This window comes from Rutilus rutilus (genome assembly GCF_951802725.1).
Source record: "Rutilus rutilus genome assembly, chromosome: 15".
Taxonomy (NCBI): domain Eukaryota; kingdom Metazoa; phylum Chordata; class Actinopteri; order Cypriniformes; family Leuciscidae; genus Rutilus; species Rutilus rutilus.
Genome location: NC_140220.1, coordinates 30,832,830 through 30,859,411, shown reverse-complemented (window position 1 = coordinate 30,859,411; position 26,582 = coordinate 30,832,830). Strand labels below are relative to the sequence as shown.

Genomic DNA, 26,582 nt, shown 5'->3' with positions numbered 1-26,582 from the left:
TTACTTTTTCGTATAATGCCTCAAGACACACAAAAAACCCCACAATGCAGATAACACAAAAGACAATGCAGCCAAACAACTTTTTTTTCTTAGACATCTTTTGTTTTTTTCGTGAACAGCATAACGATTTTATTTAGAAGGGTATTCAAATTGGATCGTCGTAATCATTTTATACTGGAATACATTAATGTAGGTAGGTATATAAATATTATTATTATTATTATTATTATTAATATTATTATTATGTTACCACTCAGTTGTCAAATAGCTAGAAAAAAATGACACAAAGCAAAAATATATTTGACTGGTTAGGAAATAAACAATGCAAAATAACATTATAATAATTTTTTGCTCATGTGCGATGAATGTGAGACATGCGTAAACTACGTACATCATCAAGAATGCGCGAAGGGCGGATGTTGCGTAATCTCCGTACGTTCGGTTTGTTATTGATGGCGACATCATGTGAACGGTTAGTTTTAGACAATTTATCTAACGTTACTGTGTTTGCAGTGAATGATTTAAAAACAGACCTGTCTGTAGTCATTTAACAAGGATATTAGGCACTGACGTCGAATCAAACAATTGTAAGTATTTTGGCCTCCACCATATTTTGGCATATTTTTACTTAACGGTATATGATTGCGTCTCTGTAGAATCTAATGCACGCGAATTCGAACACTGCATTGAATTATGTAACATTTCTATTATGTTTAGTAACAGTGTTGCTGTATGTTAGCGCAGTATGTATGCGAAAAAAAACCTTAAAGTAACTGCGATGTCAACACTGCCTTGTAATCATCACGACTGTTCACGAACTTTATTTCAAATTTCCACATCTTGTATCCCAATTTAAACGATGCTGTTTTGTTTAGCTGTTTTATTTGTCTTATTTTTATTTATTTTTTTGGCTGTGATGAGAATGACAGTAAATTGACAGATTGGAGATTATGACAGATTACTTTACTACAATCTTTAGATAAAGGTCTGCATGTTTATCAGCCTTTAAAAGTAAGCTACATCTGCCATTTGGTTCCGCAAACCACAAAAAAACATCTTAGTACTTGAGATTTTTTACAACGAAACGGCCATGCCATTGCAATGAGACATAAATGAACCAATCCATAGCAAATTGTTGTTCGTTTACTAGTTGTGGCCTATCAAATGTTCAAAGTTCATGCCTATTGATCAGTAACGTTACCTTAACAAAACAATGACAGTCAGCTTGGTGTTTTCCAGTGCGGGCTCTCATATATCACTTTTTTTATTTTTTATTAATCATACATAATTGTCTCTTAGCCCCATATAACATACTGTATCACATTTCTAGGCCCTTTAAATGATCAACATGATCAGAACATTAACGGTTATACAGAATTGCATTGCATTATTTTGCCCCATAAAATTAAAACTGCAGAGCTTTGATCATAAAACTAAGCATTTAAATATCTTACTAAGACATAGCCTATTATTGGTAGATATCGTGACAATTGATTTATATGCATTTTATGTTAGTAGTACTCTATATTGTTGTAAATACCTCATTTGTTTACATTACAAGCTAATCTATCAGAATTGTATCTAACTTTTGGGCCATATAAATAACATCTGCACCAAATTGCATATTTTTTGCTGTCTGGGCCTCTGAATAATTTTTTTTATTATTAATTGTTCTGACTATTATTTCATATGTCAGGCTGTACAGTGTTAATTGTATGAGACCTAATATAATGTAGCTATTTTTTGTTCATTATGATAAATAAAAATGCCTGTTTTTCACCAGAGCAACATGAAGATGGACATCTTCTCCCTCTTGGTCAGGGCAGCTCTCCTTGCTGTGTCAGTTCTTGGGCAAACCACAGATGTCGAAGAGCTTGCCCGAATGAATGCCGACTTTGCTACCCGGCTTTACAGCAAGATTGCTAGCTCAAGTGATGATAATGTAGCCGTTTCAACCCTCGGGGCTACCTTAGCTTTAGCCACATTAGCAGCTGGGGCTGGTGGGGCTGCTCGCACTGAGCTGCTACAGGGTATTGGTGTGGCCTCCATGGAGAAAGAAGGAGAGCCGGAAAGAGTTCAGACCCTACTCAAGCAGCTGAGGGTGACGACTGCTCAAATCCAGGCCACTGGCCTCTTCTTGAAGCAGGACGTCAAGGCAGATGACAGCTTCAGCAACCAGGTCAAGCAGTTTTATGATGCAGATGTTCAAAATGTGAATTATGCCAATGGACAGCTGGCCAAAGGGAGTATCGATAATTACATAAGAACCAAAACAGGGGAAAAAGTCAAAGACGTGGTGGAGAATGTAGATCCACAAAGCATGGCGATGTTAATCAGTGCAACTTTTTTCACAGGTAAGTGAAAAACAAATGATTAATGTCATCATTTATATTTTATCTTAATATTCCAAGTAGTTATATATTATCTTCTGCTAAGAAAAATAGTCCATTACAATTAGGGATGCACAATATATCGGCCACCATATCGGTATCGACTGATTTATGTTCATTTTTAATGTGATTGTTATCTGCCCAAAGAAAATTTGGCAGATATTATAAAGCCGATAAATAATGCATTTTTCCTTCAGCTGGAGACACTTCAGATGTGCACTGTTCGCCATGATGGTTTTGAATTGCTTGAAATATGATTGAAATCACTTAAAAAAAGGAAAATAGTTAAGTGCATCACATGTAAGGTCTTATGGGCTGTATAAAATGATGATGAGAACACTAAATTGTGTGCTTGGGACATGGCTTTTTATTGGTGAGACTTTTGTTTTTATAATCAGGCTCAAAAATTTGGATTTAGAATTATTGGCCAATATATCTGTTATCAGCTTTCAAATTTAAAGAATATTGGTTATCGGCCAAAATTTTGCATCGTTGCATCGCTAATTACAATGTACAAAACAATCAGCTTGCATTTGACTGCGGAATGTCTATTCAACTTTTTCAGAGAGCAGTGCAATAAGCTTTGAAAATGATCCTCTCAATCTTTAACAGGTTATTGGCTTCAACCCTTCAACGTTACCTTCACCCAAGAGGATCGTTTCTTTGTGAACAAGTATAACATTGTGCAAGTGCCCATGATGCTCCATTCAGGAAAATACTACCTGGCCTATGACCCCATATTAAAGGTTGGCATTCTGAAACTGCCCTGTGAGGGTGGCATTGCCATGCTTGTCGTTCTTCCAGATGAAGATGTGGACTACACCTATGTTGACGAATCCATGTCTGGTGAAGTGTTCCGCGGATGGGTTGCAAAGCTGAAAAAGACGTGAGTCATGTAATCAGTCTCTCACATTTTCGCAAATTAATGTTTTTTTTTTTTATGACTCAAATTTCCATCAAACTCATGCTGAGCAGCCAAAGCGAGCAATCATATGACATGCTTGACAGATTCTAGTTACTCTGTAGAAACATGCAATTTCAAGACATTTCTTTTGATCTCTAAAAGATCAATTTTATCTCTCTCCTCAGGAAGCTGGAGATTCAGTTGCCCAGATTTTCACTGAAGCAGTCCAACTCACTAAGCATGAGTCTGCCCAGTCTGGGCATTAAAGAGATCTTTGGGAGTACTGCAAATCTCTCTGGAATCAGCAGCGATGAAAGCCTGAAACTGTCAGAGGTGTGAGATTTTTCTAACAATACAAGGAGACTGTTAAAAACCATGTCAATTCATTTATTAATGGAACCATGATTTTAACTAGTATTGACATAACCAGGAGGGTGTATGTGTGTGCATATATACTGTACACTACTGTTCAAATGTTTGGGGTTGGTAAGATTTTTTTTAATGTTTTTGAAAGAAGTCTTAAATGCTCACCAATGCTGCATTCATTTAATCAAAAATACAATAAAACAGTAATATTGTGAAGTATTACAATTTAAATGAACTGTTTTCTATTGGAATTTATGTATTTTATTCCTGTGAAGGTAAAACTCAATTTTCAGATGCTATTACTGCAGTCTCAGTGTCACATGATCCTGCTGAAAGTATAAATTCCTTTTTCTAAGAAAAAAATATCTTACTGACCCCAAACTTTTACAATGTTATAATATTATAAAACAAAATTCTTTGACATTTTTGTATTTGTATAATTTAATATAATTATTTAAATGAATCTTGTTTATTTCTGACATCTAATGTGCATATCAATTCTATGGAATGGTAGTAAAAGAAGTGATATACCAGCATGCATTGACCAATGCCGCTTGATTCCAGGTGGTACAGAAGGTCACCATGGAAGTGGATGAGACTGGAGGCTCAGTGTCCGACGCCTCCACCAATCTCTTTACGAGCCCACTTCCTCCCAGGCTCACTTTCAACCGACCCTTCATTTTCATCGTTTACCATGAGGCCACAAAATCCATCCTCTACATAGGACGTGTTGTCGACCCAACTAAGAACTAAATATGTATAAAGAAACTACCGGTGAATGTGATTTCACCAAGTACATGTTCCTGGAACAACATTCCAATCAACCAATCAGATTTGAGGGACAAGTTTATAGTTTGTCAAGTTTAGGCTTACAGCCAGGGTTATGTGCTTGTACATCAGTATTATTCACCTATCATTTTCCTCTGATTTTAGGGATAAGTTGTGGCTAGGGTTAGTTTTAGGGGTCGGGATAGGGTTAGAATTTTCGGACAGGAATGTTGTTCCAGGATCAACAAAATATGTAGATCCAGGAATATGTCTTACTTGGCAAAATCACGGTGACCAGAAACTATGGTGTAATTACAGTAAGAAACTAGACTGTATCAAATCCTAACCATTTGTTTTGCTTGAATAACCAACTTCGAATTTAAAATGTATTTGTGTAATATAACAGAGTAGTGTTTTTGATGTTTTAAAACCAAAATATCAATATAATATAGACACAACACAATGTCTACTAAGAAAATAACTGTACATGTATAGTGTTTTCTTAAATGGTTGATTTAGGAGATTTATTGATAGTGTGATGGAGTTACCCACACAGTATAATGCTACATGTGACAAGTACGTTTTTTTTGTTTGTGCTTCCGGAGATGTGCTTTGTCAGTATCAGCATTGTATTTGTATTAGCACTTCAACAGGCTGTTCAAACACAACTCATTAAAGCACGTCATATTCAACATGAATTTTATTCATTGGGTACTAAGATGTTGGCGTTAATCAATCAGGTGCTGGGCAGCACCAGGCACAATCTCATTGGTGGGATGGGATGGAGAGTTCCAAAACTCTTCAATCATAAAAATACATAGTGCTTCTTTTTCTCTTAGCCACTTCAAAAATATAAAACAGAGAATTTGCAAAGCATGCTATCATACAAGAAACAAAATAATGAGGCAGTAAATTAAATACATTCAATTACTCCTCAACTCTCGGTTTATCATGTTAATGATGTATGGTGTGAGTTTTTGTGAGAAATAAGGCATAGATGGATCAATGCAGACCTTAAATGATGCCCCAGCACATCTTAAGCCGTTTCTGGTATAGAAGAGAATGGACACATCAAAATGGAGGGACACTGCTGCTGCCGCAGAATGAAAAGTCTTATAGAAAGGGGCTTTTAAGTCAGAAGGCAAAGTGGTAATCACTCTCTCCCAGACTGCATTCCAAATGAATTCGACTTCCGCTGTCTGTCAGACAAAAACAGAAAAACAACATCAACGAGTTAAGCTCACATTGGCCGAATCATTCCAGTTTACAATCATAAAATACCCAACGATGTTATTTGATTAATAATGATCTTCAAAAAATACAGGATGAACACAAAAGACGTACACAGAGAGCTTCCTAGACTGTGTGTCTTTATTCCCATTACTCCGGTGATCCACAGAGCTGCTCGTGTTGCTGCGGATCAGGACGGGCATGGAGGAGGATGATGGGGTGGAGGAGATTGAAGAAGCAACATTGAAGTGGTGCGGTCGAAGGTTATCGTCTGGAAAACAAACGAGAGCAGGTGAATGACAGATATTTGAAGGCAAGGAGCATACGTCATTAAAAATGATGAAATACTATTAGTTACCATTTAATGGTAGCATAGGACTCTTTCCCGATCCAGGGCAACTTCCTGAATCCTTCACTTTTCTAAAGAGAAAATTGTGAATGTAAATACATTCTGTACAGCAATTAAACTACTGGTGATGGGGTCATGGTAAATTCATGATAACATTTCAAAACCCAGACAGAACTCAGCTGGTGTAACCCACTGCAATAGCAACACAAGATGATTATGCTACGTACAAGGTTTTGTCTGGGTTTGTCATCTTGGTTGTCGTAGGATGGCCACTGAGGGAACGACTGCGAGCTAGTTTGGCCCTCCGCATCTCCTTACCTGAAAACATTATCAATGTTATCAGTGTTGGGAAAAAAAGCACCTTCCAAATCTGAAACTTTCAGAATTTTTTTACTTTTTTATGTCATTTGTAATGTTAAATAAAATAAAATGATTGCAGTAGTTTCCTGCATGCTTATGTACACTACCGTTCAAAAGTTTTTAACTTTGTTTTTGAAGGAAGTCTCTTATGCTTTTATTTGATCAGAAATACAGTAAAAACCAGTAATACTGTGAAATATTATTACAATTTAAAAATAACTGTCTTGTATTTTAACATTTTAAAATGTAATTTATTCCTGTGATGGTAAAGCTACATTTTCAGTAGCCATTACTCTAATCTTCAGGGTCACATGATCATTCAGAAATTATTTTAATATGCTGATTTGGTGCTCAAGAAACATTTCTTATCAATGTTTAAAAACAGTTGTACTGTTATACTTTTTTCAGGATTCTTTGATCAATAGAAACTTCAAAAGAACAGCATTTATATGTAATTTTGTGATTTTTTTTTGTAACATAAACATCTTTACTGTAACTTTTCAATGCATCATTGCAAAAAAAAAATTCTTACTGATCCCAAACTTTAAAAAAAACAGTGTATATGTTAAAAAAAAATCTGCTATTCATTTTAATAACATTATTGTGCATCAGAGGAGGATGCTAACCAGTAGAAGTGGATGATGTTGCTCCGGATGTAGATGCTGACATTCCTTTACTACCAGACAGGCCTGACTTGCTGTCTCGTTCTGCATTACAAACCAAAAAGTGAGCATTCATACAGTAGATCTACAGTAGTATGCTAGAAAAACATCCAACGTTTAAAAGAGTCACTCACGTTTCTTCTCAGACTGTTTATCTCCAGTTAGCTTTGCCTCACTCTGCTGTCTTTCTAGTAGTTCCTATTGGTTGTTATTGAATGTTACAAAACCACAAGTTTCACACAGTAGCAACATTTAAAAATTCATTTTTGTCTTTATTCTGACCTCAGAAAATAAACACACTTGACTTTGCATATTTACATGGGCTTTTCAGGCCGGATCAGTCAAGAGTTAAAACTGACAAAACCATACTGAAGAAACCATAACTAGCATCCAAGCAAGCAATAGCAGTCATTTCACCGTCTAGGTTAACTATAGACTCGATATAGTCCGGCTATTTCTAGCCAAAATAACCTTGAATTTGGTTACATGTCGTTTTTGCAAGGTGTACAAAGGTGTTTCATTTCTTTGTTATCTAATTGATGACTAGTCTATTCTTGGGCTGTGGTTTAGACATCTATTAAATTTTCACAAACAGCCCAAATTTTGCCTCGTTTTAGCCTAGACGTCTGGGCTGTGTTTGGACGGCTATTAGACGTCTTTTAAACGCAAAAATGCTTGCTGGGATAGCTTGTCTTCATAAAAGGATTTAAAAAAGGGTAAATCTCTCACCATTTCAAGTAAAAGATTCTCCTCCTTCTCCTTTTTTTGGTCCAAGAGCTCTCTTTCATGCCTTTTATGATACTATAAATATGAAGAGTTATTTCAACACTAGTGTTCAAAAAAAGAAAAGGTGTTGAGGTGTATAAAAAATGTCAGAACAACTATCTTTTCATACCGGCTCTGTAATGTCCATTTTGTCCAGCTCCAGAACTGTCTAAGAAAACATAATAATACAGTTTAAAAAAATTTAATTACTTCTAATTAATGAAATGATACTTAATGTGTGCAGTATATAATAAGGCGCAGTCACATTTACTGTTATTCAGCACATTTTCGTTAGTGAAATCCTGTAATTTTACTCAAAATCCACACAATCTAAAATTTCGAAAGATTTTGCGGATTCAAGTTGATCAAATGAATTTGCCGCATTGACCAACAGAAAGCTGCTTGGTTTGAAAGTGACTTCCCAGTGAGATGTGCTAAATATGATGCTACACTATTGACAATAAACCTTTATCGCCCATTCAATTTTGCAGAAACTTTGCTAATGTGACCGCCGCACCTTAGTAATGAGAGCCTCACCTTACGCAAAGTTCCCACTACATCTTTATCCTTCTCACGGCACAACAATTTCCGCACACAGAACTCCAGCTGCTGAAGTAGATGTTTGTCTGTTGGTCTGATGGTGGATCTCAGTTTGGGTAACATATAACAGAGTTTGTACCTGCCAGAATGTTGATTTTTTTGATACATAAAACAAACAATAAGCAGTAGTACTTTAAAGCATTAAAATAAGCAATTCAAATTCATGGCACAGTAAAAAAGGACGCAATAACAGATGTAAAAAAAATGTGAGCTGTTCACCTGACGTTGGCAACGGGGTCACTGACCAACTCAAGCGCTGGAATAAGGAAATGTTTGCAAAAATACGACTTGGAGAAGAGATCTATTGTAATCTCACACAGGTCCAGATAGCGAAGCCTGTTCCAGTAGCTTCTACCTTGAGCAAGCTCTTAAGTTCAGAAGAAAAAACAGTCCTGACCAACTACAATTGCTGAATCTCATTCACAAAAATAAGCAGATCTTGCTTTTTTCTTTTTACCTTGCTTTATTTTGCTGATTATCTCTTGCCGCTGTTCCTGTTTGCGGTTATAGCGCAAGAACACACATAATGTCCTGACAGCTTCTCGCTGGACTGGCAGAACATTCTAGAACAGCGTAAACAGAAGGACAGATGAAACACAATTACAATTGACAGGATGTACAGGGAGGAGTGTGCGTGTAAGAAGTTTACAGTCGTAGTGATGATGTTGAACATTCTCTGAAAGAAGCGGAAGTAGATCTGGTCTCCGGAGATGACACGGGGCAGACAGGAGTAGCACTGCAGGAGTTTCTCGTGACCCCGCCAGTGCAGCGAGGATGCCGCTTTCTGTTCCGCCGCCACCAAAGCAGGCACCAAGTCCGGTATGTTCACCTGCTGTAAGGGCGAGTGTGAAACATACACTTCAGTTCAAAAGTTTGGGGTCTTTTTTAATCACAGTTAGAAAGTATCACAGTTTCCACAAAAACATTACACGGCACAACTATTTTAACACTGATAACAGTAAGAAATGTTTCTTGAGCACCAAATCAGCATATTAGAATGATTTCTGAAGGATCATGTGACACTGAAGACTGGTGGAATAATGCTGAAATTTCAGCTTTGCAATCACAGAAATATGTTACATTGTAAAATATATTAAAGTAGAAATCAACTATTTTCCATTGTAATAATACTTCACAATATGCATTCAAATGCATGTTTCATGGGTAACGATTCATTTTAAGACACGCCATAGCAGCCCACGCTCCCTGTAATTATTGACGAGACGTTGGGGAAAAAAAGAGAGGGAAAGCAAGAGAAAGAGAGGTAGAATGAATAGGATGAGAAAGGATGAATAATTTTAGTTTGAGCAAGCAGCTGATCATGCTGTCTTTGAAGTGGAGTGGCAGAATGTGTGGTAATGCTGATTTGCCATTTTGCTGTTTGCACAAAAGAAAAAATAACTTAACATAATTAAAAATAATAATAATAATAATTTTTAAATAAAAAAAGAATATTTCATATAATTATAATAATTATTTATTATTATTATTATTACTTTAGATTTAGTTTGGCCATTTTTGTCCTGACAGGAAGTGAAGAGGGAGATGGGATAGGGAAAGGACCATGAGCCAGGACTGGAACTCGGGTCGTCCGGAGCGCAACTGTGCTACATGTCAGTTCCAACATAACTTATTTTTTTATTTTTTACATTTTTTATTGATTTATTACTGCTAGGACCATAACCATTTCAGGCCAAGCTAAAATGCTAACAGATCACACAAAAGATAACGCTGCCTAAAAGCATCAAAAAGTAAAGCACACTTAGCTGGTACCTTGCTCTCAGGTCCTGCTCCCTCCCCTCTAGAAGTGGCCAGCTCTAAAGTCTCCTGAAGATTGTTCAACAGAGCATCCAGTACCTGCAGATTCAAAAGCATTGAGCTAATGCTGCAAAAACAGACAAAATCAACAAAGCCTGTTGTTGATTTCAACATCATCAAAACATCATCAGATGTTTCAGAAACACATTTCTAGCAACTCCAGGAAGCAATTCTAAAATTAGAGATAAGCTGGTGTGAGATCACTGACTATAATAGATAGTCTATAATGTTTGGTTTCCATCATCATTAATCATGAAAATCACTACTGTACGTCTGATGGCTCAGGGAGCTTTGCACTATAGCGGATGCTAATGCAGTGTGTGACTAACACCGCTCAGAGGATCATGACAGAATAAACAATACCACACTCCTAGCCTCAGCTAGGGAGGTGCAATGCATTCATTCATCCTACACAGTTGCATGCAACCTCCGCAAAGGCTTACACACTTGAGCATGCGCCCCCAAACACACACACACACACACACACACGTAGGCATTGCATGTCTGGCGCATATCATGAATTTTTGGTAGTCTGGTGTTAAAAGAGATGTGTGCAACTTTCAACGCTGAAATCGTTTTCAAATATCAAATAATTCAAATGAGCAAAATCAAAACATTGCTCTATTTGTTTGAGCAGTCAATGGTGTGACCAATTGCATAAGGAGGAAGTGTTTGGGAAACCTGTCATTATTTTTGCAATTCCATTTAGTAATGCTAGTGATGCAGAAATGACACTTCACCTTTAAGGTCTACAAGTAGTTCATTTTTGTTAATACATTATAAAGGATGAAACCAAACAATCTGCTTCACACACTCCAAAAGGGTACATCTTTTCTAATGGGCATCCAAATAAAAAGGTTACATAAGCACAGTTGGCCTTGCGAGAAGGAGGTTTTTAAAGGTCAGATGGCTATTTGTTCATGTGAACTCAGCAGTCAGTAGAGAAACACTCTGAATGAGGAAAAAGGTCCTGAGAAAGATTGAATCGTTCCGTGAAGAAAGTTGTACGCCTTGCACAACGCGATGTGCCGAAGAAATTACTGTGCTGACTGAAGCTGTTACAGACACCTGAAAGCTTTTTTTAATAAACAAACACACACATACACACAAACCTTTTTTCAGGACTCACCTCTAATGAATCATCCTGCAGCAAAGTGATTAGCTCTTTGTGTACGTAATGCACATTTGGGCCCAGCAATTTGACCACCTAATGCAGAGGAATTAGAGAAGACGGTACTGTGCATTCTGAACAGAGGCATTGCTACTTGTCAAAATGTGAGGCTCATTGTGTACCATGACAAAAATTAGAGAAAATGTGTACCTCATGGAAACCACCAGCTGCCGTCCTTCGTACTGAAATCTCAGGATCATGACAGAGACTTGAGAAGGTACGATATAATTCAGACAGGAAGTGGTTTGGATCTGCAAATAACACTATGGCCTGCAAATAAATAGAGAAGAAATCTACAGAGAAGAGTCCAGTCACACAACAATATGCTCATGAATTGCACAAGAAAGTAACCTTAAAAACATATACTAATGTTCAAAAGTTTGGGGTCATTATGATTTTTTTTTTTTTAAAGAAACTAAAAATGTTTTTCAGCACAGATTCAATAAGTTGATGACTTTTACATTGTTACAGAAAATATTTTAAACATTTAAAATATATGCTGTCGTTTTAAACCCTGAAAAAAATGTATCATGAAATTTTTTTTTTAATAATAATAAGACATCAACATCAACATAATTAGAATGATTAGAATGTGACACTGAAGACTGGAGTAATGATGCTGAAAATTCATCTTTGCCATCATAGTTACACCAAATTGCATTTTAAAATATATTCAAATAGAAAACTTTTTCTTAAATTGTAATAATATTTCACAGTACTACTGCATTTGTGATCAAATAAATGCAGCATTGGTGGGAAAAACATAAAAAAAAAAAAAATCTTACCAACCCCAAACTTTGGAACAATAGCATAGTACATTTTACAAAAATAAAAATGACTGGCAACTATTTTTCAATATATTGAAAGTGAATCAAAATAAGTGAACAACAAAATAGATACGTCATATCTACGTCATACATTTTTTTTTGTCATTCAATGAAAATCTTGATATTAACGCTTTCAGTAGCGATGCATGATGAACGGTGACAAAATCGTTCTTTTGAGTTGAATTCAATGAATCAATGAGTAAATGATCCAGTTGCAGCCCACTGGAAGGAAACATCATTAGTGAATAACTTACATATAAAGTACAAGTCATAAAGACTACTTTTATGACACTTTTATCAGGCTTTTCTGTAAATGAATATAGAATTTTCATTTTTGGGCGAACTGGTCCTTTAATGATAACCACTCTGAATTATTTAAAATGAGTTTCTTAGACATAACTTTCAGTCACCTTCATCTCAGACTGCAAACTTATTCTGAGTGACTGCTGCTATATATAACCACACTAACAACAAAGGAGCACTTCAGACGTTGATGACGGAGCAGTCAGAGGTCTGATTTCCTCAAATGAGCTATTGAGCTATTCCAGAAGTCTTTGGCTCCACTGACAGATGTTAAAAATAGATGATTGTGCAAGATATTCGTTGGTCAAAAGGCTTTCAAATTATTCAAATATTCTAAAAACGTTTTAAAAGCCAAGCGACCTTAGAACTTTTAGAAACCATTCATTAAGACTTACAATAAACTGCAGGGAATCTCCTGGACTGAATATTTGAAGGATTAAATACACACCGCATACCTTCTTGGTCTTTCTGAGAAAGTGCTCAATACCAAAACCACCCGTATTCTGAATTAACCTGTTCACATGTTGGATGAAGCCAAGCTACAATTGGATTATCTACAGTAGGTCTATTAATCCGACATCGCAAAAATTTGAGTGACATTTTAAAAATACAATTTATTGCCTTAGTCTGACTGAAATCTAACTTTTAAAGTGCATACTTTTACTTTTTGTTTTAAAAGCACCACAGAGCAACAGTGTTTACACTCTTGAAATGGCTCTGCAAATATACTTGGGATAGTAAAGTACTTCAAGCCGAAACAGTTATGGATGTAAGGCAGGGAAACTCACAGGAAAGTTGTAGGCACAATTCCTGCGCACTAGGGCGTATTTGTTCTCTAGCTCCAGTGGGTAGGGTTGGCTCTCACAATGCCCATTTTCATGCTGCAGACCCAGGCAACACAGCTTCTTGTAAAACTCCAGAAACCAGAGGTGTTGCTCGTCAGTAAAAGACTCTGTTAAAAAATAAGGTACAAAAATCCATGACTGTAATCCTAAAATATATCAGAAAGACTTAAAAAGAAAACTGACACTGACCTGAAAGCCCGTGACAAAGCTTTCCATACTGGAAGGACAAGGAGGCCAGCACTGCTTCATCTCCTTTGAAGCATTTTTCACAGAATGCCTTCACCAAGGGAAATATGACACAAGTCCTGTCATCTGTGAAAGAGGGTGATAGAAAAAAAGGGAGGGTGAGATGTTGACAGAGAAAGAGTGTGAGACATGTTTCAACACAAAAGAGCCACTTGCCCGTATCTGATTCTGATGTCCCAGCATGCAAAACAAAGCGCTTAAGATACGGAAATAAAAAGGAGCTGCGTCTGATGATATGAGCAGGTACACAGCATGTGTTTCAAACAGTACTCTGTGAAACAACAGGAAGTGCAAACGCTTTCACCCAAGTGTGACACCTCTCCGTTTCTCTGTAATTTAACTGTATTTCAGATTGTCTGACTTCCACAGCAGAAAAGCTGATATAAACATTGGTAATATCCTTTAAAAAATGTGTTTCATATATTAAAACAAACAATAACTAACAATATATTTATCCACATATGAAGAGTACATTTTTATTAAAATATCGATTAAAGAATTTACATGAATTGTCATTTTAATAAAAGAACTAACATAAGAATCAAACTAATTCAAGAAGGGCTGTAAGTGGCTTACCACTGTCAAACATCTCTAAGAGGTTGATGATGGTGTCGAAAGCTGCAAGTCTCACAGTACTGGCTTCGTCTTGGGCCAGCTCAACCAGTTCAGGGAGCACTTCAACCTTAGTGTGGTCCAGTCTAGGACAGAACAAATCAGTGAAGCTTGCATAAAACTAAACTTTAGTTTAACAAAAGAAGTGCTTAAGTCTACGCATCAGTCTGTCACATTGTGAAAGGTTTAAACATGTCAGTGAAAATCTCTCAAATTTGGAAGAAGCAGCAAAAACAACTGCTTTAACTTATCTAAAATCATATACACTTTACTCGATATTTACAATATGCATGTATTATACAATATACTGTGTTTTACTGCATAGTGTTCTATCTAATGTCTGTGAATCAAGGTCAGGACTCTTCCATACAGGAGTAAGCCATTCAGACTAAGCAGCATTAGATATTCAAATAACAAAATGTCTCTCTGCTTTATATCTTTTTACCCAATTCCCCTGGTGATGTTCTCCAGCTGGCGACACATGCAGGCGCGCACCTCGTACTCTACATCCTGGCATAGCGACCTGATCAATGGCAAAAGGTCCTTCTTCACTCTGCAGAGAGAAGCCACGGTAGACACGGTAGTCAGCAAACAAGTGTAAGTGTATCTTTACTTTATGAAGATAAAATTATTCTTTATTAGGAGTTTCATAAAAACTGTTTGTTTTCGATTGGTCAAGTGGTGTTTCAACTGTAGAACTCACATTGATGACTCGAACTTGCAAACAACTTTTCCTAAAATGCGACAGCTGGCCAGACGTGCCGGGACAGACTGGGAGAGCTGATGTTTCGACAATAGAGGACTCAGAATCTGTGCAAACAACCGACCAAAGCAAACTTAATTTTAATTCACACTAACAGCTGATCGCTAAGACATATCCCATAGGTTTAGAAATGATAGGCAGGAGAAATAATGCAGTTGTCATTACCTCTTGCCTGATAGTTTCCTTTGGTAAAGCATCGATTGCTGACAACAACGTCTCCAACCAAGCATTGCTGACCACTATTAAAAATAAAGATGATTTATCTATCGGTGTCCATGATATACAGAAACGTGCATATTTTACTCTCGCATGCCCTACCATTCAAAAGTTTGGGATCAGTACGAATTTTTTTAGGCTTTTGAAAGCAGTCTCGTATGCTCACCGAGGTTGCATTTGAGCAAAAATACTAAATATTATTACAATTTCAAATAATGATTTTCTATTTGGATATATTTTAAAATGTCATTTATTCCTGTGATGGCAAGCTGAATTTTCACCAGCCATTACTCCAGTCTTTATTGTCACATGATCAGAAATCATTCTAATATGCTGATTAACTCTTATTATTATTATGTTAAATGAACAGGTGCGCATTAGCATTTATTTGAATCAGAAATATTTTAACATTATAAATGTCTTTACTATCATTTTTGGTCAATTTAACGTATTCTTGTTGAATAAAAGTGTTCATTTCTTTACAAAAAAAATATCTTACTGACCCCATTTTGTGAATAGTAGTGTATGCTAAATTATCTTCCAATCACAAGACTTTCAAGGATTCAAGCAGTCAATTAAAAAAATAATCCCAAAATAATCAAATGTACAATATATGCTTTTCTACAGGAGCTTTACAAGCTTTCTTAAAGAATGACAACCTGTGTCCCTGTGGTCAAGATTTAGTAGAACTATCTGCAAGATTGAGTGGGTGTGTGTCTGGATGAGGACAATGTCATCTTGGAGGACGGTCAGGAAAGATCCTGCTGCGGCAAGCTGCATATCCGCCCCAGCTACATGAAGCACTTCCTGTTGGAGGTAGAAGAGGGAGCTCTGTATGATCATTCACAAACAGCACATATCAAGAAGTCATAGAAGGATCTCAAATCCAAAAATCAATGAAAGAAACATGGTTTGGCCTACCCTGACTTTTGGCACCACCCTGCGGAAGGTCTCTGCTGGGTTCTGACGCACCAGGAATGGCAGGTTTATGATCACACTGGCCCGTTGGACATCCTCACCAGAACTGAACAACATAGAAATATGGCTGATGATATAAATAACAACAGATGATGGCCCAAAGCTACCAGCTTTGTCACATATCAAAACGATTAAATTGTTGTAGTTCTGCTGTATAACAGAAGTTATTTATGTACTATACACTCACCTAAAGGATTATTAGGAACACCTGTTCAATTTCTCATTAATGCAATTATCTAATCAACCAATCACATGGCAGTTGCTTCAATACATTTAGGGGTGTGGTCCTGGTCAAGACAATCTCCTGAACTCCAAACTGAATGTCAGAATGGGAAAGAAAGGTGATTTAAGCAATTTTGAGCGTGGCATGGTTGTTGGTGCCAGACGGGCCAGTCTGAGTATTTTACAATCTGCTCAGTTACTGGGATTTTCACGCACAACCATTTCTAGGGTTTACAAAGAATGGTGTGAAAAGGGAAAAACATCCAGTATGCGGCAGTCCTGTGGGCGAAAATGCCTTGTTGATGCTAGAGGTCAGAGGAGAATGGGCCGACTGATTCAAGCTGATAGAAGAGCAACTTTGACTGAAATAACCACTCGTTACAACCGAGGTATGCAGCAAAGCATTTGTGAAGCCACAACACGCACAACCTTGAGGCGGATGGGCTACAACAGCAGAAGACCCCACCGGCTACCACTCATCTCCACTACAAATAGGAAAAAGAGGCTACAATTTGCACAAGCTCACCAAAATTGGAGTCTCGATTTCTGTTGAGACATTCAGATGGTAGAGTCAGAATTTGGCGTAAACAGAATGAGAACATGGATCCATCATGCCTTGTTACCACTGTGCAGGCTGGTGGTGGTGGTGTAATGGTGTGGGGGATGTTTTCTTGGCACACTTTAGGCCCCTTAGTGCCAATTGGGCATAGTTTAAATGCCACGGCCTACCTGAGCATGGTTTCTGACCATGTCCATCCCTTTATGACCACCATGTACCCATCCTCTGATGGCTACTGCCAGCAGGATAATGCACCATGTCACAAAGCTCGAATCATTTCAAATTGGTTTCTTGAACATGACAATGAGTTCACTGTACTAAAATGGCCCCCACAGTCACCAGATCTCAACCCAATAGAGCATCTTTGGGATGTGGTGGAACGGGAGCTTCGTGCCCTGGATGTGCATCCCACAAATCTCCATCAACTGCAAGATGCTATCCTATCAATATGGGCCAACATTTCTAAAGAATGCTTTCAGCACCTTGTTGAATCAATGCCACGTAGAATTAAGGCAGTTCTGAAGGCGAAAGGGGGTCAAACACAGTATTAGTATGGTGTTCCTAATAATCCTTTAGGTGAGTGTATATATATTTACTTAAAATATGCAAAGTCAGACATGTACTTGTTCAGGTGTGAGATTCTACAGTCTTGATGCACAATTGCTTGTATTGTTTAGCTTCTTTTAATCAACTGGATCAGAAAAAAAAAAATCTCAAAGAAATTCACAAAAACCTTTCAGAAAAAAGTTCTGAAATTTCTTAAGATATATATTATGAAGTTTGTAATAATGTTGCTTTGCTTACTGCAATTCTTTCGTTCAGCAAAAATGAAAATTCTGTCATCATTTACTCACCCTAATGTCATTCTAAACTCCAAAAAAACTTTTAATGAAACCTGAGACTTTTCAGTCCCTCCATTGAAAGTCCAGGTAACCAAAACTTAGAAGATCCAAAAAGGTCAGTTGTGTTGAATGCTGCTGAAAATGATGTCGTAATTGTACAATTTAAAAAAAATGAGGCCCTTATTGACTCATTTTTGTAGAGGTATTACTAAATTTCTAATTCATCATTTAGTCACTTTTTTGGGCATTATTTAAAAGTGTATATCTCCTTGTCCACACAAACTTTTTGCAATGTTTTTGTTCCAAAAATCTACAAGAAATGTTCCCTTTTGGAACAATGGGTAACAATGGTAACCAAGATTTTTTACGGGTTTCCTTGCTGGCTGCATAAATAGGGAAATTAGAGACAATTTTTTTTATTTATAAGGACAATTATTCAATCCCAATCTTCATATGCAGGGTCAAGACTAACCTTTTTCAACAATGCTTGGCTTAAAGGGACATGATGTAATTTTTGTCGCTAGAGGTCACTTATTCAAAATATTAACAAAGGCGTTGCTTGATGACGCCATGAATGAGCGTGGATTTATGGGAGACCTTCACAGCAGATGGAAAGCAATCCAATGAGACTCATTATTGGCCGACGCTGTTCACATGAGCACCATGATGTATGCGAGTGATGCTGACGCAGGAGCTGGCCAATAATGAGCCGGCGTTCTGACGTTAGAACCTGGAAGCGCTGCACTCTGTTTACTACATGAACAGTGTAGGCGAATGATGCTGAAGAGAAGAGATTGTTGAATGAAGTCTTTATTTTTGTTTTGTTTTTTTGAGCACAAAAAGTATTCTTGTCGCACTTCTAACATTAAGGTTTAACCACTGTATCACATGGACTATTTTAACAATGTCTTTATTACCTTTCTAGGCCTTGAAAGTTGCAATGACGTTGCTGGCTATGGCTGGTTAAAAAACCTCTCGGATTTAATCAAAAATGGCTTAATTTGTGTTCCGAAGATGAACAAAGGTCTTACGGGTTTGGAACGACATGAGGGTGAGTAATTAATGACAGAAATGTACATTTGGGATTCAGTAAGTACACAAGTCAACAAAATTTCAAACATTTTTCTAGTGGTTTTGGGATATTTTTGTAAACTTCTGTTCGCTTTTTTTCACTAGTTTTATTGCATGTATATGAGCTTTCTTTGTACTGGTTCAAACTTGGTTTCATTTGTTCAGGAAGCACTTCTTTCCTACTGTAGCAAATGATGCTCCGAGTTGCGTGCTTGCCATCTGTTGATCACAATGGTCTTTGATGTGAAACCAAAGCCCTTTTTGTATGTTGCTCAGCATTGGAGTGTCTGCTAAATGCCTCTGATGTAAATGCTTTAAGTGCCAGTGAACTACTGCTGTGCCCAGCATTGAAGCTTCACTGAGTGATAAAACTTGTGATTTTTCCTTGTAGGTCCATTATCTTGTCTCCAGCAGTCAGTATGAAGAGCTTCTTTAAAGGTCCTTTTAAAGAGTTGACAAAAAAACTCTTTAAAGAACTTCAAAGGTGCACAAAATCATTTTACCCACTTTAGACCTAGTTTTAGACCTAGACATGAATACTTTTGACAGAAATGATGTACAGTCACTTGGGATGAATACTCCAGCCATATCAGTAGCTTAAAAATAAAACAATACATGAAAAATAAGCTACTTTATTCTAAATAAGGCGGTTCACCCCCTCATAGTGGCCACCATCTAGAGATCCCATGACCAGTCATTCTAACAATTCAAAATGCGCTTTTCACCAATACATGTCAGTAAGTTTCAAAAACATTTGGTTGATTAGGAAGAAAAGAGAGCACAACATACATAGCCATTTTTAGTGCACCTTCAGTTTTCTTTGTAAACAATTTTGCCATTTTATTTTGGATGAAATGTGCAAGTGATGTAGCCATAAAGGTGAAGAAAATGCCCACATGTTCTGATTATATTTAGAACCATTGTGCTGTAGTTGTTTCAACCATTGAAGCAGAACCCTCTGAAGCTTAGTCCAGCTGAACCTCCCAGACGTCCTTCTCTGTCTGAACACTCCCATGTCTATCAGTCTCTCGTGTGTGCTGTTGTTCTAAATAATGAACTATAAACAGGTATTCATTACTTTTTCAGGGATAAGTTGTCCTTCTGTGTCCTTTGTTGGCAGAGGGTTATTTAATAACCAAGAAACAGCCTGACCTGCTGCCAAGTTTGTCTAAGAAGGGAGTAATGTGGTCATGCTTTGTGCACTTCTTGAATATGGTCAATAATGTGCAGCACCTTAGCAATGCCTGTGTTTATACACTAAACGACAGAGGTATACCACGCAGAGAGAGAAGCAGCTGGCATCTACAGGAGGATGAAAGAGATAACCAGTTAAAGACCAGGTGCTGAATGGTTTGGAAACACAATCCCACTGCCGTGAGCCTCGAGTCTCTGTTTGTTCCGGACAGGTCCTATCTGGAAAGTGGTCAGAAAGTAAAAAGAGCTATGCTCGCATTTGTAATTAGATTTCCCTGGTGAGTGAATGATATCCGATGGCCTAAACCCAGAAGAACATTTAATGAATTTAGAAGTTCCTTTTTCATAGCTCAAGAAAGTTAATGGAGATCTCTGATATGTTTCTTCTAAAATGAATAGAACAATAGAAACACATGAAGTAATTGTTAACATACTCAATAGAGCTATAAAATTAAATGAATAGAGCAAAATAAAGAAAGACTTGGAGGCTTGGATAATTTGATTTAGGAAGAATCTGGTGAGGAATGTTTGAATTCTTATCAAAAAATCTCCGGCTGCTTATCAGAGTTTGGCAAATCTGAATTCCTAGAGGAGGAGACAAATGTGAGATTACATTGGTACATTTCTAAGAAGAAAATATAAAAACCAAAAATATCTCCATTCGCTCTCCATTTAATCTCTTTGCTAGCTAGGAGAAATAATTGAATTATCTCATTTTACAATCTTCCTTTCCTATGGGGTGGTTATATGACAAAATATGTTTAGAAAGGCCTATTTTGGAAAGGAAACTGTGAAACAATTCACATCAAACCCCAGGTGAGCTCACGTAGTTGGGAGAGAGCGAAAGTACGAAGCCCCTAAATAGTGGTGGAAAGAAATATGCATTCTGCATTCTCTCGCAAAACGTTTTGCATTCCCCCGAGAAACTTCATTCACTCGTAAACCTTTTGAGCTCTTTGCGAGCGAACACAAAGTTTCTCAGCGGAACGCTACCGTTTTTGCACGGGAATGCAAAGCTCCTCGGGGAAACACAAAACATTTGCGAGAGAACGCATAAGCATTGACAACATTTATTTATTTATTTTCTTCACCATGTCCCTCCGTACGAAAGAGCTCGAGCAGACAACACAGTGGCAAAACGCTGGAACACTGTTTGATTTCTCCCCCACCAAAAGAAATGAGTCGGCAGTTGATTGTTGAGCCAGCAGGACTGTAATGAAACCTAAACAAAGCCCACTTAGCAATTAGTTTACAACTGGCAGCCTCTCTAATCCTTCCAACCCCAACAGGGCCAATGATGATGCTGGGGGGGGGGGAAGTGAAGAGCACACGCTGTGTGCAGTCTGGCTGTGAACAAACATTTCATTCCCTACATTTCAAAAGAATAACACTTTCTTTGCAATTGTGCACATCCTTCATTCCATAATACTCTTGTATCTGGAGTATCAATGTTTTGAAGATTGACCAATTCACGTACATACACAAAAAAAATGTATGGTAACCAAACCTTTGGAATATACAATGCCCTAAGAAGAAACAAGTCCTGACTCCTGACAAACAACAAAAATCATGTCCTAAAACCCTGCAGACTCATCAGTATGACTCTCAGAAAGAGCATTGACGCATGCGATGCTGCTCCTGACATCAGCACACCAGAATGAAAAAATCTCTCACTCACTGTACCTTAAAGCGGGTCAGCAGAACCTAGACTTTCAGAGTGTTTACCTATTACTCAAACTGTCACTGAAATGCACAATTCCAGAGTTTTATAATCTCTCATATTGTTGCAGCATAGAGTATACATATTTGTGAATTATGCCCAATGATATGCAAACTTTAACTACATACGATATTTTTTTTCCAAAATGTGCCTCTTGTAAATGATAACAAGTTCACCTTTAGTTTAGAAGTTCTGCTCGAGGGTGAAAAAGTTCCCCATGCAGATTTCACTCGTCTTCAAGTTGGTCGTGCAAATTCGCAGCACTGACCAACAGACGGCTGCTTGGTTTGAAAGTTTGTTCTGTGACAATGGATTTTTCTTGTTCGCAGAATTTCGCTGAAATACTGCTAATGTGACTGCACCTCAATGCTTCAAAACTCAAATTAAAATTAAATACAAAAATTAAATAACATAACATTTTATGCTACTGAAGTTAACCTGACAGTATGCAAGGCATTTAAAATATAAAATCATTGTGTACGACAGTGAGATTAATAACAATATCATGACATTAGGCCTCATGTTAGCCTGACAGTTGACTCGGCAGTTACTTGATTATCAAGGTGGATTATTCAAGCAAACAATTACATTGTTGTCACAGAAGACAAACAACTAGACACTATTAATGAATTAAGTGCATCAACAACTGTGTTGATACACTGAAATATGATATTGGTTTATACAATACAAAATAAACATCCTAAAGTTTGCAAAATGCTAAAAATGTCTCACTAAGATGGCACCATGTTTGTGTAACCAATAACCATAATCTATGAGGTGTCTACACATCAGAAACACCTCTTCTTTTAACCATTCATCCATTTCTTAACAAGCACTCTCTTCCCTGTCATCTTACAGATGCTCTGGCAGCCTGCTTTTACGTGCCAAATGACAACGAACAGGGGCAATTAAACTGTTCTCAGAACTAGTTTGCCACCCGAGGGAGTCGGGCTGTGGACCATTTAATTAGCACAGGCAAGGTGTAATGTAGAGTTTTATAGGTTAAAGAGGGACAATATCAGATCTTCCAAAAGAGGGAAGGTGTCTGAGTTTTGGGTCAAAAAGCCTAACATGAAAGAGTTTTGGATATTTGGTCCAAGCGTTTTAGTTTTCATCTCTGCATAGAATGGAGGCATACATCATGTAACCAGATTACAGGTCAACTACTGCTATGTTGCTCTAGTACCGAGAAACCAATATATAAATATATATAATGAACTGGTGAACATGGCAGTTAGACTTTGACCCAGAAGTTGACTCCATAAATCACATTTCAAAAACAATGGTGCTCCAACTAGGCTCCTGTAGTGAAAATATGTCTTTATAATAACTATACTAACTCAGCATTCATGTAGCTCAAACAATAAAGCATGGCGATAGCAACATTAAGGTCATATGTTTGATTTCCAGGGAATGCAGGCAGGGACTGATAGGAATTTAGTCACTTAAGATAAAAATGACTGCCAAAAGCATTAATGCAAATGTACGAAAATATCAATATCAAGATGAATATATATTTTCAAGGACCTTTAAACATGATAGTTTATGTTGTCTAAACATTTCTTGTAATGCTGATAAACAGGTATAAGAGCAACACAAGCAGACAATTAGCCTACAATCTAGTCATTAAAATGGTCTCCTCTGATATAATATTTGTTTGGAATTGTGTACACAGCTTGGAATATTCTTAAAATTGTCTTGACTAAAACTTCACAAGAGACAAAGTTTGACCGAGCATGTCCATTTGCTACCTATAAATTCATGATATTGTAAGATCTAGATGATTCTGGGAAAATCTGATCAAATTTTAACTCCGTTTCCCCAGTAATCAGCACCAGACCCATTCAACTTTAATGATCAGATAACACCATATCACTGCTAAACCTGCATCTGAGCGACAGTAACATGGAAACTTAAGAGTGGTGACTCCCCAAAGTCCTTCGAGATGAGCATGCCGTTAGTTAGCTCTGCCTAGATATCAATGAGAGACCATTCAAGGGATCCATTATTCATAAGACTAGTACAGCGGCGATGACACTACCTGCCCTGACCCACTGAGCTGGATGTTCTGTGCCAGTCAGCAAGCATTGAGTTGTTGTTGTTGTGCGGTCAGCTTACCCAGGATAAAGATTTGGCTAAACAGCTGTAGCCAACAATGCTGGCACAGGTAAACCGTTCCCAACCAAGTGTCAAGTGGAAAGAAAGAGCACTGAGCACAACTGACTTAGACAATCTGGGTTCCAGAGACTTGACTAATGATGCAAAACATGGAATAGTGAATAAACTTATCCCTGCCTGAGCATGAGATGTGGCTTGAGAGGTTGCAAGTTTGAATCTTTCTCAAGTGATAACTTGTTTTAATAAATAAAAATTGCAACTGGTTGTCAGTAAATTGTATATCAGTCAGTAATAATAGTGATAATAAAATCAAAAAAATCACTGGAACAGAGATCAATGACTGAGACTAGAAGGATGGATAATATATAATGAACTTTAAAGATGGTATGAAATGAAAATTCTTAATGATCGTATAGTGAACAATTAATCCGTGCATGTGTTTAATATTTTTCATTAAACCCCACCTCTTTCATACATTTTAATGATGTAAAATGGTTACGTAAAAGTGTATTTACACATTTTTAGGGGTGCTGATTGCTGAGATAGCAATTACAAATCAAAACCAACAAACCAAGCCATAAAAAACATAATTTATTATAGTACCAATGCCACAAATGGGTCATATTTTACCTGAGAAGGTAGACTGCTCGCTCTATGTCATTCAGATCTTCATCCACAGTGAGCTTGTCAATCTCTTCTGCAGTCTGCAAATGGGGGAAACAAGATCTGCACTTTACCAAACACACAGTGCTTTAATAAAGAAGGAAATAAAAGTTATTAGCATGAAATGTTGAGCATCTCCGTTATAGCAAAGGCGAAGATTCTCAAAAGTAGTGTATCTTAAATAAAGAATGGCCAGGAATTGGGCAAGATTCCATTACAGATGACTCAGCCAAATATGTGAGGAGGCTTGCAGGGAGGCAGGATGCGAGGCATGAGGGACTGCGTGGGAAGAGATAGTGTGGGGGACGGGAGCCATGTGTAGGAGCCTAGTCTATTACTTTAGGGCTCTCAGAGCCATGCTTTTCTTTGGAACCTCCCCATTAAAAAAAGATAAGGGACAGAAAACACCCGCCCCCTCTGTAGGCGTTGCATTATTCCCGCATACGTGATGCTGAGTGAGAGATGAGGGAGTATCCATGGTTAACTTCACTGCTGCTGCCAGGTACATGATTGCAGAGACCCACAACACGACGTTCACACAACTATACGCTGCTACCGCTGTACATGAAAGGATTTGAGGTAGTAATGGGAATAACGTTATGGTTTGAAGTGGAAATCCTCTATTCCGCAGTGGCGAGAACGAGGAGGCGAAGCAGTGATGCGGACAGCTGACAGAAACTGCGTCACTCAGCAGACTGAAGTGGGCAACCCCCGTCCACCCCAAAGGATGCTAGTACAGTTACTACTTCAAATAAAGATAATAGATTGCATGACGCGATAATGTCGAAAGGTCGTGGCGCGCGCAACAAAATAAGCGAAAACGTCAAATAGCGTGAATGTTTTCTGTTTTAGTCTTTTCCCTAAAGACATCATCTGCAGCGTCAAAAAAAAAAAAAAAAAAAAAAACTCCACTGTTAGATATAAGTGTTGAATCATTAAATGTCTAATTATCACGGTATTGTTTGCAGCCAATGAATATTATACGAAACAAATAGTTTAAAATGTAACGTTAGTCATTTATTGACAGAAGAAAATGGTAGGCTATTATACATACCTTCAGGCTCCTGCGTATGGGTCTCTCGATGAAAGTAAGGTCCTGCAGGTCATCTATTTCTCCAAATAAACTGGACTGACTCGGTGTCATTTTCCTGACAAACATCTGTCCTAAGTGTCTTCGTCAATGTGTCAGACGCGGATGTCAAAGTCCTGTCATAATTGTGGCTCCTTGACAGTAAATGACTGATGTGATTTCTTTGATGAAGAGAGGATGGTCCTCCCACGACAAACGCGTCCCACTGGTAGCAAAGCTTGATCTAGCACTAATTTATTTGCGTGGTGTTCAATTGTTTGTGCAGTTTCTACACGCGCTTTCAGTAGACGCGCGTGCGCTGACGGCACATTGTAAGGGATTCCTGCGATAAAAGTGTTGCTAACTTTCCGAGGAAAAGGTGGATTTGATGTGCGTGTTCCAACTGGAGCAGCTCGAGACGTCGAATGCTTGTGGTCAGCGCGTGCTGATGATCAATAATAAAATCCTCCCCCCGCTGATGAGAAAACAATTCAGATATGGCTGTTGTCATATGAAGAAGAGATGCCTGATATTCATGATGGATGCTAAATGTAAGATCGCACTAACATCAGCATATAGCGTGAACCCGGTCGCACATACCTGTTCACCTGCCTCCGTTAGCTCGCTAATGACACGACAACAAAGTTGGGAGGGAAAAAAAAGGCCTGTCGAAAAAGCTCCTCTCCAGAAAGCCGTGCATTTAGCCTATTTAATACTCATCTCAAGTAATCCTCTGTAAATCTAGCTCAAATGGTAAACGGATCATTTCATAAAAGCTACGTCTTTTATATTGTGGATGTGCTAGCAAGCAGGAATATTCAAACCACGCAAACGCACTGCACCAACTAAACAGGTTTCCATGGAGACAGCATGCCACAGCTCCTGAGCGGTTGGAACGTCAGAGCGTTGTGTCGAGGTTCGTCATCGAAATGGATTCAGAACAGCACAACT

The 26,582-nt window shown here is 37.8% G+C and overlaps 2 protein-coding genes across 3 annotated transcripts; one reads left to right on the top strand and one right to left on the bottom strand.

Annotated features, from left to right (window-relative positions):
* Positions 1-391: 391 nt before the first annotated feature.
* serpina10a (serpin peptidase inhibitor, clade A (alpha-1 antiproteinase, antitrypsin), member 10a) lies at positions 392-5,120 on the top strand. The gene is made up of 5 exons (XM_084432406.1): positions 392-587; positions 1,784-2,354; positions 3,003-3,276; positions 3,480-3,627; positions 4,225-5,120. The coding sequence occupies exons 2-5, from the start codon at positions 1,790-1,792 to the stop codon at positions 4,411-4,413; spliced, it is 1,176 nt and encodes a 391-aa protein (XP_084288532.1). The 5' UTR covers positions 392-587; positions 1,784-1,789; the 3' UTR covers positions 4,414-5,120.
* ppp4r4 (protein phosphatase 4, regulatory subunit 4) lies at positions 5,112-26,582 on the bottom strand. Of its 2 annotated transcripts, XM_084432394.1 has the most exons (25): positions 25,617-26,582; positions 24,530-24,603; positions 16,117-16,219; positions 15,855-16,002; positions 15,145-15,218; positions 14,920-15,026; positions 14,662-14,769; positions 14,181-14,302; positions 13,548-13,670; positions 13,302-13,465; positions 11,534-11,653; positions 11,342-11,419; positions 10,168-10,251; positions 9,044-9,226; positions 8,852-8,957; positions 8,614-8,761; positions 8,332-8,473; positions 7,925-7,963; positions 7,759-7,830; positions 7,164-7,227; positions 6,994-7,074; positions 6,235-6,325; positions 6,017-6,078; positions 5,773-5,929; positions 5,125-5,627 (listed from the first exon to the last, which is right to left on the bottom strand). In XM_084432394.1, the coding sequence occupies exons 1-25, from the start codon at positions 25,719-25,721 to the stop codon at positions 5,582-5,584; spliced, it is 2,601 nt and encodes an 866-aa protein (XP_084288520.1). In that variant the 5' UTR covers positions 25,722-26,582; the 3' UTR covers positions 5,125-5,581. The 2 variants fall into 2 exon arrangements, with proteins under 2 accessions (XP_084288521.1, XP_084288520.1); XM_084432395.1 differs by lacking the exon at positions 7,759-7,830 and having other exon boundaries at positions 5,112-5,627; positions 25,617-26,514.

Coding starts and splice junctions, on each gene's coding strand:
- ppp4r4 (XM_084432394.1), bottom strand. CDS start 25,721: ATGTTTGTCAGGAAAATGACACCGAGTCAGTCCAGTTTATTTGGAGAA. Junction 24,604..25,616: donor CCATACGCAGGAGCCTGAAG/GTATGTATAATA, acceptor CCCCATTTGCAG/ACTGCAGAAGAGATTGACAA. Junction 11,420..11,533: donor CAGCTGGTGGTTTCCATGAG/GTACACATTTTC, acceptor CCTCTGCATTAG/GTGGTCAAATTGCTGGGCCC.
- serpina10a (XM_084432406.1), top strand. CDS start 1,790: ATGAAGATGGACATCTTCTCCCTCTTGGTCAGGGCAGCTCTCCTTGCT. Junction 3,277..3,479: donor GTTGCAAAGCTGAAAAAGAC/GTGAGTCATGTA, acceptor CTCTCTCCTCAG/GAAGCTGGAGATTCAGTTGC. Junction 3,628..4,224: donor AAAGCCTGAAACTGTCAGAG/GTGTGAGATTTT, acceptor GCTTGATTCCAG/GTGGTACAGAAGGTCACCAT.